At 47.6% G+C, this 17,500-nt stretch overlaps 1 protein-coding gene across 2 annotated transcripts in view; it reads left to right on the top strand.

The window, feature by feature from the left end:
* The window catches only part of si:ch211-203k16.3 (fibrinogen-like protein 1), a 30,438-nt gene that overhangs the window by 6,051 nt on the left and 6,887 nt on the right, over window positions 1-17,500 (top strand). For both annotated transcript variants that reach the window (XM_042095132.1, XM_042095130.1), the window contains exon 2: window positions 14,305-14,430. In XM_042095132.1, the coding sequence (XP_041951066.1) occupies window positions 14,305-14,430 (126 nt within the window). The remainder of the gene's footprint in view (window positions 1-14,304; window positions 14,431-17,500) is intronic.

The following is a 17,500-nucleotide window of genomic DNA, read 5'->3' on the forward strand; positions in this document are numbered from 1 at the left end:
TATCTGTTCTTATTGCTTATTAAGAGAGAACGTTTATTTAGTGACGTAAGGTGACACTCCCACTTATGCAGACCGGAACTGTCCCATTTTGCTCCCATAGTAACGAATTACGTTGCTCTATCTTGCTAGTAATCAAGGATCTTGGACGATGGTGTCAAGACTTCTCATTTTGATGACACTGACAGTTTCATTGACATTAATACCTGCTTTTGAGGAATGGACTATCCATTTTGAGCAAGTGACGTGCTTTTGCAGGTTATCCACTAGGTTTTGCAGTTTGCACTAATTGTTTTGAGAAATGCACTAACTGCTGTGCAAATGTTAATAGTGATGTGAGAATAGCACCAAAGCGACTGAGAAAAACTGTTAAGTATATATTTATGCACAGGAACATGTTAACACAGACAGGTCTATTTTTTTCTATACCATGTCCCTCATGTTGTGACATTTTAAGACATGTTGTTCTGCCAGGGCAGCAGAGGGCCCTTCTCCAAGAAGTATGGCCATTTTATTATTGTCTTCAATGTCTACAAAATTTGGTATGCCTTTTTGGATGTTCATGAAAAAAGGTCTGTCTTAAAGTGTCATATTTTTGGCAGTGAAGAAGAAAGTGCTCCTCTGCCTGACAGTGACCACATAATCTTTGTTCTCTTGGCAGCCAGGTTTTTCTGTGTCTGCCTGTTTCTATTGCTAGATTGTGGTCACTGAGCCTGTACTTGGTCAGGATGTGCCTCTGCTTCGTATCTCTGACAGAGATGAGATATTCAGCCAATTCATATTCTCTTTTTAGGATCAGATAGGAAGTCATTCTACTTTGGTTTGTCCAATGGTCTAAATAATCTTCTTTTGCTTGATTCATTATTTTGTTGACTCTAATTGATGTTTGGGAAGCAGCGCTGGACTGAGCTTGATCTTTGTTAGTTTTTGTTATTGAGTTAGGGCCTGTCATGTCTTACAACATATATACATGCATTCACAGTCGAGTGAAATCAGATATAAGCATACAAAGACGCTTAGAACTCACGTTAAGCCGATGGTAGCACACTGAATGCAAATGCGCGATTTGATGCAGGCAAGCGTATTGACTGTTACTAACAAAGGTTTTATAGCAATATTATAAATGTGGCCACAGAATAGCCTAGAACTTGGGTAAGCCTTGCGTTTAGTAGCCTAATTGCGGTGATAGCCAAAACTAATGTGAATCACGGACTATCCTACAACCAAAGAAAGTAAAGGTGATTAGTAGGCCTACCTGCGTTAGCCAAATAAAGGACGGGACTGCACCCTTCACAAACCGTAAAATAAAGTTTATTAGTTTTACAGTTGACTACAGTTGACAGTTCACCATCAGTCCACACAAACAATTCTGGTTTCCTTGCACTAGCCATTTCGTCGTAACCTATTCTGTCTGTTTGTAAAGCGCAAGTTTTGGTCAATTTCTGTAAAGAAACAGTGCCACCTATAGGCCTGGGGTATGAAGTAACGTGTTAAGTCGTGTTGAGATGGATCCGTTTGGACGCAAATATTCTTGATACGGTTCCAGGGAAGATGGAGGAAAAAAAGATCGGTTTGGTACGTGTGGACTAGGCCTTAGTTAACTTCAGTACCAGCTGGCTCAGAGGACTCTTTTCAGGGTTCAGCTCCTGGGTTTTCAGTGAGTTTTTGGGACTGCTGTTCAAATGCATCCAGAATTTTAAGGTTCTTTTTTGAATACTTAATGCCAATGGAAAGCGGCCTAATTCTGCCCTACATGCATTGTTGGGTGTTTTTGTTTGAACTTTTAATATTGTTCGGCAGAATTCTGCATGTAGGGCTTCAGTTGGATGCTTGTGCCACTTCGTGTAGTCGTGCATACTGAGTGGACCCCAAACCTCGCTTCCATACAGTGCAATAGGCAGGATTATGCTGTCAAATATTTTGCACCAGATTGTAATTGGGATGTTTATTTTGTGAAATTTTCTCTTTATTGTATAGAATGCCCTTCGGGCTTTTTCTTTTAGTGCATTCACTGCCATGCTGAAACTTCCTGATGCAGTAAGTACTAGACCAAGGTAAGGGTACTGCATTGTGTGCTCTAGGGCGGTGCTTCCTAGGCTGAACCTGTATCTGTGTTCCTGACACCTGGGCTTTTTTTGGAAGATCATAACTTTGGTCTTCGTTGGATTTACTGTCAGCGCCCATGACTGGCAGTACTGCTCCAGCTGATCGAGGTGCTGTTGCAGTCCCTGTTGTGAGGGCGACAGAAGAAACAAGTCATCGGCAAAAAGCAGGGATTTGACCTCCGTTTCTTGGAGTCTGAGTCCAGGGGCTATAGATTGTTCCAACTGCACCGCTAACTCATTGATGTAAATATTGAATAATGTTGGACTCAGTTTCATTATTAGGGAACTTTTTATTAGTATTATTATGTTCAGCTAATTCAGGTGAGTTAAGTGCCTATGTAAATTTTTCTGTGCTGTTTGGAGTCCATCTGTAGGTCAAATTTAGTTTATACAGCTTATTGGACTCTGCATTTGTGTTTCTGGATTCAGAAATCATTTTCAGAAAGATGTTAATTTGATTATGGTCTGAAAGAGCAGTTTGCTGCCTGACAGTGAATGCATTGAAGGAGGTGGGGTCCATGTCTGTGACTGCGTAGTCTACACTGCTTCCAAGAGATGAACAACATGTGAACCTCCCTAGAGTCCCCATTAAGTATATACAGGCCTAAGGCTTGACTAAGGCTTGACTTGACCTAAGGTGCACTAACTCTCTACTACTTTTGTTTACAGTAAGGTCTAGATTGTTTCCTTGGTTGAGGTGTGGTGTAGTATATGGGGTGATCCTACCAAACACATGGTTATTGCTTTGTTGGTCATTTTGGTCAGGCTCATTTTCTGTCCTTGCATTAAAATCGCCACACAATAGCACATTTCCTTGGGCTTGGAAATTGCTTGTTTCAGTTTGAATTGTGTGGATAAGCTCCTCATCAAAATAAGGAGAGTCTGCTGGGAGGGCATATATTGCGCATAGATATGTGTGTTGTTTTGATATGCCAGTCTTATTGTCAATGTTTAACCAGCAGTGGGGTTTTCCTGTTGTGATGACTGATATGTGTTCCTACAGACTTTCCCTATACCACATCAAAAGTCCTCCTGAAGCTCGACCACGTCTTACATGTTTTGCTTTGTGGGAGGGTAATACTATTTCCCCATAACCCGAGGGGCAACCAGTTGGTGTGTCTCTACCACATGTTTCCGTTAATATGAGAATATCAACATTTGCGATACTTTTCAAGAATTCGGGGTCCCTACTTTTCAGGCCAAATGCTGATGAGTAAAGATCCTGAATGTTCCAGCAGCTAATAACAAATGAATACATGTAAACAGTCAGATTGGACCATTATAAAACAGATATCTAAACAAATAAAACAAAATAGTTGCTACCTAAGAAGTTATCTATATGTTAGAAAACATTCAAAGAGATTTGTAATATGCAGTATAGTACAATACAATAGCAAGAAGTTATTTATGTTAGAGAACCTTTAAAGAGATTTGTAGTATGCGATATTATGCAGTAAAATACAGTACAATACATATATATCGATTTCTTTTTTTTCCAGTATGTCAAATTGATCTCTTTTTTTCACATTTCAGTTACTGAGCACAAGCCAGTAGTCTGCTGCAGAGAATGTGCAGCATCCCTTTTATCTCCCCAAGATCACTCTTCTCTGGTAGGGTAGGCTGGAGGTTAAGAGTGGAAGGGGTTGCTACTGAGCAGGGCTGCTGCTGTGGGGTTTTACCTGTGGCTGCTGCATCATGGCTGTGGGGTTTTACCTGTGGCTGTTGCATCATCATGGCTGTGGGGTTTTACCTGTGGCTGCTGCATCATCATGGCTGTGGGGTTTTACCTGTGGCTGCTGCATCATGGCTGTGGGGTTTTACCTGTGGCTGCTGCATCATGGCTGTCAAAGTCAAAGTCAAAGTCTGCTTTATTGTCAATTTCTTCACATGTCAAGACATACAAAGAGATCGAAATTTCGTTTCCCACTATCCCACGGTGGAGACAAGACATTTTACCAATTAAAGTGAAGAAATAAGAGCAGCAAAAAAATGGGTTGAAATTGTGCAATTGTGCATACAGTAGACAGTCAATATAATAGTGCAAAAGTCAGGCCAATAAATGGCTGAGGTAGTTCTGTTTGACCTAAGTATGCAAGTGGCATAGTGGTGCAAGTTATGTAAGAGCAGCAGAAGTGTGTTCAGAAGTGTTTTCAGGACAACAAGTTGCAAAGCGTGCAAGTGTACAAGTGGAGTAGTGCAAGTGGAGTAGTGCAAGTGGAGTAGTGCAAGGCAGCCATTGTGGGAGAGTGTAGGAAGACTGAAAGAAAATGGCGTAAATACAAACTTCAGATCCATGAAATCCATAAAGAGATGCTCCGCACATATAACTCTGAAATATGCAAAGCAAGTCTTTCTTTTCTAACATTATCAATATAAGTTCAAATAACACTCGTATTCTATTTTCAACTGTTAATAAGTTAACAAATCCCCCCTCACAATTAGCGCCTGAACTTCTCTCAACTAATAAATGCAATGAGTTTTCATCTTTTTTTAAAGGTAAAATTGACAAAATCAGACTCAACATATCTGCTCAATTACAAATTCAACAACCTGAACTTCCAGCAACAAACAGTGGGAAACTAAACTTGATGTCAGAGTTCAGCTTGATAGACTACGAAACACTTGAAAAAACGGTACAGAATCTCAGCTCTTCCACATGTGTCTTAGACACTCTGCCTACCAATTTCTTCAAAACTGTTTTTCACCTCATAGCGGCGGATGTCCTTCAAATTGTAAATGTATCACTGCTGTCTGGCACCTTTCCTAAGTCACTGAAAACAGCTGTTGTAAAACCCACTTCTCAAGAAGAATAACCTGGATGCCTCCATGCTAAACAATTACAGGCCCATATCCAATCTACCTTTTATTGGCAAAATTATTGAAAAAAGTAGTCTTTAATCAATTAACCACCTTCCTAACATCAAATGGGTATTTTGATTACTTTCAGTCTGGTTTTCGGGCAAATCACAGCACTGAAACAGCTCTCATTAAAGTTTCCAATGACATACGCCTCAACACAGATTCAGGTAAAACATCAGTCCTAGTGCTACTGGACCTTAGTGCAGCATTTGACACTGTTGATCACAATATTTTACTACACAGACTAGAACACTGGGTTGGATTTACAGGCATAGTTGTCATGAGCTCTCTCTCTGCCTGGTAACACACGCTGATTGAAGTCTGATGACCTCCACCTGTTCCTGCTCTGCTCTGCCTCACCCTCGTTACCTACCAGCTGCACTGCATTCACCACTCATCATGCCCTGTATATAAAGCCTTGCTTTTCAGTCCACACTTGTCAGATCGTCTGCAACCAGCACCAGTTACCTGCCTGTTTTGGAAAACGCCTCTGACTCTTTGCCTGTGATCCCGGACCCGCTCGACTACTTCTGTGTTCTCCAGCCCCGGTAATCTTGACCTGCCTTCCGTCCCTCTTCTACGAATACCGCCTAGTCCTTGACTGTACTGCTGCTTCGTTTCAATTGCTGTTGTGTGGGTGTTTCCCCCAGGACTTCCCGGATCATCCAGCTCCTGCCATCGCTGTTCGGCTACTGGGGGAACACACACACGCAGACTCTTGGAACTCCTGTACCCCCCCCCGGAACCCCTGAAACCCCCTTAACCCCCAACCCTTAAATAAACTTTTGAACGTGACGCTTTTGTGGTCCTCGTCCTGTTTGGTGTCTGACAGTACGATCTGACCAAACATGGACCCAGCGCACGACGAACCAGAACCACCCACCGCCATGCAACGCCTGGAAGAGACAGAGAGAGAGGTAAACCGCAACACTGCTGACATTGCCTCCCTACTTCAAGCCGGCTACCAACAGCGTCAGCAGTTCCAGCAGCAACAGCAACAACTTGCAATGATCATTAAACTTCTCACCAACCTTTCTCCTCTGCCTGCTCCCACCGGCCCAGCCCCAGCCAGCCTGCTCACCGGCCCAGCACCCGAGTCTCCTGCCCAGTCCACTGCTGCCGTGGCTGCCGGAGTCCCAGAACCCAGGATCGGCAATCCAGAGCGGTTCAGCGGCGACCCAACCCAGGTACGGGCGTTCCTGACGAGCTGCCGTGTCCAGTTTACCCTGCAACCCAGGACTTTTGCCACTGAAGGGGCGAGGGTCGGTTACGTGATCACTCACCTGACGGGCCGAGCTCGACTCTGGGGAACGGCGGAGTTCGAGCGCCAGACCCCAGCATGTGCAACCTTCAACCTATTCGCAGAGGAGATGCTCAAGGTATTCGATTTGGAATCCACAACAGCCGAGGCATCTCGGACCCTGATGAGTATTCGCCAAGGCAGAAGGACTGTTGCGGATTACTCCATTGACTTTCGAACTGTGGCAAGTCGGAGCTCCTGGAACATGGAAGCATTGGTGGATGCCTTCCTCCACAGCCTGGCGGACTACATAAAGGACGAGCTGGTTTCCCATGATCAACCCCCCACTCTTGATGAAGCCATTGCTCTGGCTGTCCGCATCGACCGCAGGATCCAGGCCCGCCGTCGTGAGAGAGGGCGCCAGAGTCCATCCACCAGCACACGGAGTGTCCCAACTGCCCTTCTGTCCGCACCTGCCACACCATCTAGCCAGCCGGACCAGTCTGAACCGATGGAGATCGGCCGCGCCTCCCTAACCCCTGCAGAGCGCCAGCGACGCATCACCTCCAACTTGTGCCTGTACTGTGGTGGTGATGGTCATCGAGTCGCCACCTGTCCAGCAAAAGCCGGAGCTCACCAGATGTAGGAGGAATCCGGATGAGCTCAATGAACATTCAGCCCTCCATCAGCCGTAAACCCCTCATCCAAGTCTGTCTTCACCTGTCTGATTCCACCCACACCCTGGCAGCCCTGGTGGACTCTGGCGCAGAAGCAAACATTATTGACACAGGACTTGCTCGTCAGCTGGGCTTGGAAAGCCATCGCTTGTCCACTCCTGTTCCAGCCCGGGCCCTGGATGGTCACGTAATTGGCACAGTTACCAGCATCACAGCCCCCATCTCAATGATGGTGTCAGGAAACCACCGAGAGACCATCCGCTTCCACCTGCTCAGCTCTCCAGGCCAACCCCTAATCCTGGGCTACCCTTGGCTCCGTCTCCACAATCCTCACCTCGATTGGGCCTCCGGAACTGTGAAAGAGTGGGGAAATGCCTGCCACCTGACCTGTTTGCGTGCTGCCTCGCTGCCCCCCGGCTCAGTACCCCCCAGCACTGCCCCCGACATTTCTAATGTCCCTGAATGTTACCATGGCCTCCGAGAGGTGTTCAACAAGACCAAAGCCACATCTCTGCCCCCACACCGTCCGTACGACTGTGCCATTGATCTCCTCCCTGGGACTGCTCCACCCAAAGGTCACCTCTACTCACTATCCCCTCCTGAAAGAAAAACTATGGAGGATTACATCAGGGACTCCCTGGCAGCTGGACTCATCCGCCCGTCTTCCTCTCCTGCTGGTGCCGGGTTCTTCTTTGTGGGAAAGAAAGATGGTTCTCTTCGCCCCTGCATTGATTATCGAGGTCTGAATGATGTCACAGTGAAGAACCGGTACCCTCTGCCTTTACTCACCTCTGCTTTTGAGTTGCTCCAGGGATCCACTATTTTCACCAAACTGGACCTTAGAAATGCTTACCACCTAGTGCGAGTAAGGGAGGGTGACGAGTGGAAGACTGCATTCAACACCCACACCGGCCATTATGAGTACCTGGTAATGCCATTTGGCCTCACCAACGCCCCAGCGGTATTCCAGGCGCTGGTGAATGATGTGCTGCGGGACATGCTGAATAAATTCGTCTTCGTGTACCTGGACGACATCTTAATTTTCTCCAGAACTCTGTCCGAACACACCCGTCATGTCCAGCTGGTTCTTCGACGGCTCCTGGAGAACTCTCTCTGTCAAAGCGGAGAAATGCGAGTTCCATGCTCAGACTGTGTCATTCCTGGGATACATCGTCGCTGAAGGCAATATCCAGATGGACCCCGCAAAGGTCTCGGCAGTTACCTCCTGGCCAGTTCCGGGGAATAGGAAGAAGTTGCAGCAATTCCTCGGTTTTGCCAATTTCTACCGGAAATTCATCCGGAACTACAGCTCCGTCGCCGCTCCCCTCACAGCTCTGACCAGCATCAAACACCCCTTTTTCTGGACCCCAGAGGCCAACACAGCCTTTCATACCCTCAAGGCCCGGTTCACCACTGCCCCCATCCTCCAGATGCCGGATTCAGACCGGCAGTTCGTTGTCGAGGTGGATGCCTCAGACGTGGGAGTCGGGGCCATACTCTCTCAACGGGCAGAGGAGGACAACAAGTTGCACCCCTGTGCATTTTTCTCTCGCCGGCTTTCACCTGCAGAGCGCAATTATGATGTTGGAAACCGTGAGCTGTTGGCTGTCAAGCTTGCCCTGGAGGAGTGGCGTCACTGGCTGGAGGGGTCCACAGTTCCGTTCCTGGTCTGGACCGATCACAAAAACCTCGAATACATCCGCAATGCCAAACGTCTTAACCCCAGACAGTCCCGCTGGGCCTTGTTTTTCACCAGATTCAACTTCACCCTGTCATACCGCCCAGGTTCTCGGAACACCAAGCCGGACGCTCTCTCCCGTCAGTTTCATAAGGATGACGCCCCTTCCCAGGAACCTGCATCAATTCTGCCCGATCCCTGCGTCGTAGCTGCCCTGACCTGGGATATCGAGGAGGAAATTCAAGAGGCCCTCCGTGACCATCCCAGTCCCAGTGCATGCCCAGACGGTCGTCTCTTCGTCCCAGAGAATTTGAGGTCCCGGGTCATACAGTGGGGACACAACTCCCGCCTTGCCTGCCACCCAGGCTCCGCCCGCACCTGCCATCTCCTTGCCCAGCGCTTCTGGTGGTCTTCTTTGAGAAGGGATGTCCGAGAATTCGTCCGTGCCTGCCCCACCTGCAATCAGAACAAGTCCTCCACTCGGCCCCCCGCTGGTTTACTCCAGCCCTTGCCTGTGCCCACACGACCCTGGTCCCACATCTCCTTGGACTTTGTAACTGGCCTCCCACCATCAGGTGGGATGACTGTCATTCTCACTGTGGTTGACCGGTTCAGCAAGATGGCACACTTCATTCCCCTCCCTAAACTGCCATCTGCCAGAGAGACTGCCCAGGCTGTTCTTGATCATGTCTTCCATCTACACGGGCTGCCCAGGGATGTTGTCTCTGACCGAGGCCCGCAATTCACCTCTACATTCTGGAAGGAGTTCTGCCGTCTTCTAGGGGCCACAGTGAGTCTCACCTCTGGGTTCCACCCCCAGTCCAATGGTCAATCCGAGCGGGCAAACCAGGAGCTGGAGAAGGCGCTGCGGTGCATGGTTTCTCGCAAACCCCAGGCTTGGGCACAACAACTGATGTGGATAGAGTATGCTCACAACTCCCTCACCTGCTCTGCCACTGGTATGTCACCTTTCCAGTGTGTGTATGGCTACCAGCCCCCCCTGTTCCCCAGCCAGGAAGGAGATGTGTCCTGCCCGTCTGCCCTCGCCTATGCCCGCCATTGCCGTCGTACCTGGTCACAAGCTCGTGCCACGCTACTCAAGTCAGCTGTCAGCTATGCCACTGGGGCTAACCGCCGGCACCCGCCTACCGTGTTGGCCAGAAGGTGTGGCTGTCAGCCAAGGATCTCCCACTGCGGGTGGAATCGCGTAAACTGGCACCTCGATTCCTCGGCCCGTTCCCTATCCAGAGGGTCATCAGCCCAACCGCAGTCCGGCTCCAGTTGCCAACCTCCATGAGGGTGCACCCTACTTTCCATGTTTCGAAAGTCAAGCCGACGCATGAAAGCCCGCTGGTCCCCGTGCCGCTTCCTCCTCCTCCTCCTCGCCTCGTTGACGGTGGGCTGGTGTACACCGTTCGACGCCTGCTTCGGTCCAGACGGCGAGGTAGGGGCCTCCAGTATCTCGTCGACTGGGAGGGCTATGGACCTGAGGAGAGAACCTGGGTGCCAGCCAGTCGGATTGTGGACCGGACACTCATCGCCGACTTCCACCGTCTGCATCCTGATCAACCTGCAATCCGTAGGGGCCGCCCCAGAGGGGTCCCTAACCGTCCTGCCCGCCCGGCTTCCTGTCCTGTGCCTGACCCTGTCTCGGTACCTGTCCCGTCTTCTGTCCACGACCCTCCAGCTCCCTCCGAGGATGAGGATGTTCGCTCGGACCACTCGGAGGAATTCTAGCCCTCCACCGGCTCCCCTCCGCCCTCCCGACGTGGTGTCACTCTTGGGGACTTCTGGGGCCGTCCCTTAGGGGGGGGGGTTCTGTCATGAGCTCTCTCTCTGCCTGGTAACACACGCTGATTGAAGTCTGATGACCTCCACCTGTTCCTGCCCTGCTCTGCCTCACCCTCGTTACCTACCAGCTGCACTGCATTCACCACTCATCATGCCCTGTATATAAAGCCTTGCTTTTCAGTCCACACTTGTCAGATCGTCTGCAACCAGCACCAGTTACCTGCCTGTTTTGGAAAACGCCTCTGACTCTTTGCCTGTGATCCCGGACCCGCTCGACTACTTCTGTGTTCTCCAGCCCCGGTAATCTTGACCTGCCTTCCGTCCCTCTTCTACGAATACCGCCTAGTCCTTGACTGTACTGCTGCTTCGTTTCAATTGCTGTTGTGTGGGTGTTTCCCCCAGGACTTCCCGGATCATCCAGCTCCTGCCATCGCTGTTCGGCTACTGGGGGAACACACACACGCAGACTCTTGGAACTCCTGTACCCCCCCCCGGAACCCCTGAAACCCCCTTAACCCCCAACCCTTAAATAAACTTTTGAACGTGACGCTTTTGTGGTCCTCGTCCTGTTTGGTGTCTGACACATAGTTATCAGCTGGCTAAAATCATATCTATAAGAAAGGAGCTTCTTTGTTGCCATCGGAAACTGTACCTCAACACCAACGTCCTTGACCTGTGGTGTTCCCCAGGGGTCGATCTTGGGGCCACTATTATTCAACCTCTATATGCTCCCACTTGGACAAATCATTCAAAATAATTTGATTTCATATCATAGCTATGCAGATGACACACAAATTTACTTAGCTCTATCACCAAACGACTATGGTCCTCTTGAATCTATGTGTCAGTGTATAGAACAAATCAACACCTGGATGTCTCAATTTTCTTCAGCTGAACAAAGAAAAAACTGAAGTAATTATATTTGGTAAAAATGAGGAAAGACTTAGGGTTGCCACTCTCCTTGACACAAAAGGGTTGAAGGCAAAGGATACTGTTAAAAATCTTGGTGTATTAATTGACAGTGATCTAAATTCACAACAACAGTCACATGAAAGCGATAACTAAATCCGCTTTTTACCACCTCAAAAATATTGCCAAACTCAGAGGGCTGATGTCAAAACATGACTTAGAAAAACTCATTTATGCATTTATCTCCAGCAGGGTTGATTACTGCAATGGACTGTTCACAGGCCTTCCTAAAAAGACTATTAAACAGCTTCAGGTGATACAAAATGCAGCAGCTAGGACTCTAACAAAAACTAAAAGAACTGACCACATTACTCCAATTCTTAAGTCCTTGCACTGGCTTCCAGTAAGTCACAGAATTGACTTTAAAGCACTATTGCTTGTTTATAAATCAGTAAATGGAGCAGGGCCTAAATACCTGTCAGACATGCTTCAGCAGTACACACCTTCTCGTCCTCTCAGGTCCCAGGTGAAAAACCTGCTAGTAAAACCTACAGTTAGAACTAAACATGGTGAAGCAGCTTTTAGCTGCTATGCGGCTCAGCTGTGGAACCAACTTTCGGATGACATTAAAAAGGCCCCAACTGTAGCCAGTTTTAAATCTAGACTTAAGACCAAACTGTTCTCAGATGCTTTCTGCTAACTGTGCCGAGTTACACATTCTGAATCTGCCTTGATAATTATTCTACTTTGTCTTTTATTACTTTTTTTACTACTTTTGCCTTTGTTTTTGCTTACTAATTATTATTTATTTTTAAATGATTTTACCTTGTGTTTTATGTTTTCTTTTTATTATGATCTTTACCTTTTAACTATTCTTTGACTATATTGCCCTTTTATGCTTTTATTTGTTATTATTGTTTGGTTTTGTTTATGTAAAGCACATTGAATGACCTCTGTGTATGAAATGTGCTATATAAATAAACTTGACTTGACTTGACTTGGGTCTAAAAGTCCAGGATGTTATGTGGCTGAGGGTGGAGGGGGGAGAGAGTTCAGCATCCTAACAGCCTGGTGTATGAAGCTGTTGGTGAGTCTGGTGGTGCGGGAGCGCAGGCTTCTGTACCTCTTCCCAGAGGGCAGTGGATCAAACAAATTGTGAGCGGGGTGACTTGCATCACTCACAATTGTGGTCGCCTTGCGGGTGAGGTGGGAGGTGTAAATGTCCTTCAGGGAGGGGAGTGAAGCGCCAATAATCCTTCCAGCTGTGTTCACTTTGCGCTGCAGGGCTTTCCTGTTGTATTCAGTGCAGCTTCCGCCCCACACAGCGATACAGCTGGAGAGGATGCTCTCAATGGTGCCTCGGTAGAATGTGGTCATGATGGCTGGTGGAGCACTTGCTCGCCTGAGTTTCCGCAGGAAGTACAGGCGGCGCTGAGCTTTCTTCACCAGTGATGCAGTGTTGGTGGTCCAGGAGAGGTCTTCACTGATGTGCACCCCCAGGAATTTGGTGCTGCTCACTCTCTCCACCACAGCACCGTCGATGGTCAGTGGCAGGTGTTGGGTGTGACCTCTCCGGAAGTCAACAACAATCTCCATGGTCTTGCTGACGTTCAGCAGGAGGTTATTGTCCCTGCACCACGTGGTCAGAAGGTCGACCTCCATCCTGTATTGAGTCTCGTCGCCCTTGGTGATGAGACCCACCAGAGTTGTGTCGTCAGCAAATTTCACAATGTGGTTGTTGCTGTAGGTTGCAGTGCAGTCATGCGTCAGCAGGGTGAAGAGCAGCGGACTGAGCACGCAGCCTTGGGGGGCCCCCGTGCTCAGTGTGATGCTGCTTGAGGTATTGTTGCCAACACATACTACTTGAGGCCTCTGACAGAGGAAGTCCAGTAGCCAGTTGCAGAGGTAGGTAGTGAGCCCCAGTTTGTCAAGTTTGCAGATGAGTTGTTGTGGTATTATGGTGTTGAATGCAGAACTGAAGTCTATAAACAGCAATCTTACATATGGCTGTGGGGTATCATGGCTGAAGGGATGACTTGTTTTGCCCTCTGTGGGACTGAGGGAGGGCGGGTCTGTGAGGATGACCTGTTGGTGGAGTGACCTGCTGGTGGAGTGACCTGCTGGTGGAGTGTGGCAAATCTGCTGGGTGATGTGTGGCCCGAACGCTACTTTGGTTAGGCATGGGAGTGGGGTAGTGGGTGTTTCTTGGGGTGGGCAGGGGAGGTGGGCGGGGTCTGGGGGGAGGTGTGAAGCTGGGTGTAGTGGGGCTACGGCCTAGGGCAGCATCTTTAAGGGTCTTTGCAAAAGACCGCACGCCATCCTTGTGGAGATGTATTCCATCATACATGTCATGAAGGCTGATGGTGGGGTTATGTGCCAGGTGTACATTGGGCAGGGTGGAACACCTCCTGCTGACCTCTGCATTGATCCCGTTGATGAGATGCGGAGCTGTGTCATGACGTGGAAGCAATGTTGACATCACGATGCGTTATCTAGGAAAGTCCCTTCTTGCTCTTTCTGCCACTCTCTTTATGGCTTCAGCTGTGCCACCCTTCAATGAATGGAGATCATTCGTGCCAGTGTGTATAATGATACACTGGGGGTCTCCAAGAGGTCCCTTCCTCAGGAGCTGCTGTGCATGTTGTGTGGTACTGCAGGGCCTGACTATCGCCTTGTGCACAGGGAATAGCCGCTGTAGATCCAGGAACCGCCTGTTGGAATTCATGAGGAGGACGATTTCTTGGCTGTGTACTTTCTGCTTGTTTAAATCAGGGTCCAGGCCAGAGGGTGGCGGGGGTTGAGGGGAGGGGGGTTTGACAGAGCAGGATGGTGTGGTGAGTTGTGAGGGGAGAGAGGACTGGCTGGGTTGATGCTGAGGAGGAGGCTGGGAGGGGTTTAAGAGCTGATCTTTTAGATGCTGTAGTTGTTGTGTGAGGGCCCCCTCCCTGTTCACACTGTCTATCTATCTATCTATCTATCTATCTATCTTTCTATCTATCTATCTCTCTCTATCTATCTCTCTATCTCTCTCTCTATCTCTCTCTCTAGGTGGCCTTCTGGCTGCGGGAGAACGAGGAGCGCAAGCAGCAGATCCTCACACTCAAGGAGACCGTCTCCGAGCTGCAGGAAGAGCTACGCAACCACCGTCACCGCGTCAAAGTGCTGGAGCTGCAGGTGTGTGTGTGTGTGAGAGAGAGAAAGACAGGTGATTTGGTGGACTGCTTTAGTAGGCAGGCTAAGGAGGGCAGGTGTGTGTGTGTGTGTGTGTGTGTGTGTGTGTGTGAGAGAGAGATTGGTGTTTTAGTAGGTAGGCTATGGAGGGCAGGTGAGATTTAAGTGTCAGGTTAATCAGCTCGATGGTGTTTTAAGCCCCCACCGTCGACTTCAAGGCACTTAACCCTTGCCTATCCCTAACCCTAACGCTAACCTATCTCTATCCCTAACGCTAACCTTAACCCTTCCCTATCTCTAACGCTAACCTATCCCTAACGCTAACCTATTCCTAACCCTAACCTTAACCCTTGCCTATACATAATGCTAATCTTTACCTAACGCTAACCTTAACCCTTCCCTATCCCTAACACTAACCTATCCCTAACGCTAACCTTAACCCTTCCCTATCCCTAACACTAACCTATCCCTAACGCTAACCTTAACCCTTGCCTATCCCTAATGCTAATCTTTACCTAACGCTAACCTTAACCCTTGCCTATCTCTAATGCTAACCTATTCCTAAGCCTAACCTTAACCCTTGCCTATACATAATGCTAACGCTAACCTTAACCCTTGCCTTTCCCTAACGCTAACCTATCCCTAATGCTAACCTTAACCCTTAGAACCCGATTGACGCAAAGTGCGTCAAAAAACACACCCTTTCTTCTCTGTTACATTGCTCCGCAACTGTTCATCACAGCGAGATGAAACCTTTATTGTGTGACAGAGGAGAAGTGGGGCTTTCCAACGAGCCTGCGCACTTGTCTGTACGATCAAGTATGAAAATTTAAAAAAATCATGAAATTAAATCAAATTGCATCATATTTACAGTCTATACTTCTCTGCGTTCACCTGCACACCCATTACTCTCATTTGAATTACTCGCAAACCCGTGATCGCATAGATATGGCAAGCCTGTCAGATGAAAGAGGAGACTCAGGGCTAAACAATGGTACCATGCACATCGACCCTTCTGGCTTATGAAAACAGAAGAAGTGACTGCAAAATAATAATGTCATGTACACAAACCAACGCTGCACACCCATTACTCTCGTTTGAATTACTCGCGGACCCGTGATCGGATAGATATGCCACGCATTACATTACATTTGGCTGACGCATTTTTAGCCAAAGCGACTAACAACATGGTAAACAGTTTAAGTTTTAGAGCAATTCTCAACAATTTTAGGACAATTTAAAAACATTAGAGTACAGTAAGAATAAGTGCATCAGTGAGTGCTGTTTTTTACAGTTACTTGTCAGTTTAAGACGGCTGGTGAGTGCTAGGATCAGTAAGACTTGTTGTAAGTGTTGCTATGAGTGAGGAGATGTTCTCTAAAGAGCTGGGTCTTCAGGAGTTTTTTGAAAATGGAGAAGGATGTCCCTGCCCTTGTAGGAACTGGCAGTGTGTTCCACCAACGAGGAACAACAAATGAGAAAAGTTTGGATTGGTTTGAGCGTACCGGTGGTAGAGCTAGACGTCGTTCGTCTGAGGAGCGCAGCGGTCTGGAGGTAGCGTATGTCTGTATGAGGGCATTCAAGTAGGTGGGAGCAGAACCGGAGACTACTTTGTAGGCAAGCGTTAGAGCCTTGAATTTGATGCGGGCCGCCATAGGTAGCCAGTGTAGGTGGATGAGCAGCGGGGTAACGTGCCCTTTTGGGTTGGTTGTAGACCAGGCGCGCCGCCGCGTTCTGGATCATCTGGACGCATGTCAGATGAAAGAGGAGACACAGAGCTATCATTTGATACCAAGTACATCCTTCTGGGTTATAAAACAGACGACGTGACAGCAAAATAATAACTTCATATAGCTGGACTTACCCCACGTTTTTGTCTGTTTTTGTGGCAAAGCATGTTTATAATCCAACGCTATCGTGTGTTTCTCTATGGCAAAACATGTTCATAATCCGGTTTTGAGATCCTAGCAAATTCCTGCATGGCATCCAATTCAAGGCTCACATTGCATCCCAATTTGTTCAACAAAGAAACACCATTTTTGCCTTTACTTTGTTCATGGCAATGCAGTAAAAAGTTGAGAATCATTATGAGTGCATAGGCCCAGGGTGCGATTTGTAGGGGGGGATGGTGAGGATTTCCCCCCCTCTGGTTTTCCTATCCCTACCTCTGCTAAATTATTTTTATCCCTGGTGGGGACAACATTTATCCCCCTCTGCCCTTCATATTGATTAATGCTACTTCATATAAGTAAAGCGCTGCAACGTGAGAACAGTCTAGTAGGCTAGCCTACATAATAATCTGACATCAGAAACGCACCGTCACCGTCAGCACTGATGCTGCTGACACAGTGGCTGCGTGATAACTTAATTTGGTCTTGATCGTGCAGGACATTTCAGAATGTCGAGTGTGTAATCCATCATAAATGGCTAGGTTCAATGGAAAAGTTAGCTGGACAAATGAAAGAAAACGAGAAGGATTCAGTGAAGCATAATAATGTTTTAGAACCTTCAAAATTAGAAAACTGATGCAACTGAGATGAAGGACAACTGCACGTAGAGTAGAACGTAGGCCTATTGTCCAAAGGAACTTACATTAAATGAGGAGATATTTGCTGAATGTCACAAAAAGTGTTACAGAAATGGCTTGGCATCGCTTATTCAATGGCTCTCTACAGAAACACCTGTAGTTTGCGGAGGACGAACGAGAAAGCACTCGTTTGATAAATCAGCCAGTAGTAGACAAATAACTTTTAGAAATAATCTGTACTGCAAAAACGAATGTTGGTAGGTATTTAAACTATCTAGCGGGTGTTTTAACAGGTGCAAAAAAATAGAAGCTTCATGGTCTTTATGTTCTGGTTCGTAAATTATTTTCATAAAACTTCAAGTTGCCCTATAACTTTACTCTCCAAACTCTTCACTGCACTGTAGGCAATTAACTGACAGTATGATAGGCTATTTATTTTCTGTAGGCTAAACACATTTATTTTTTCAACTTTTGCAATATTACGCACTTGGCTACTGAACACAAATCAGCAGGAGAGAGAATGCACGTAGCCTATACGCAGCGTGT

The sequence above is a fragment of the Alosa sapidissima genome, chromosome 6, assembly GCF_018492685.1.
Source record: "Alosa sapidissima isolate fAloSap1 chromosome 6, fAloSap1.pri, whole genome shotgun sequence".
Classification (NCBI taxonomy): domain Eukaryota; kingdom Metazoa; phylum Chordata; class Actinopteri; order Clupeiformes; family Clupeidae; genus Alosa; species Alosa sapidissima.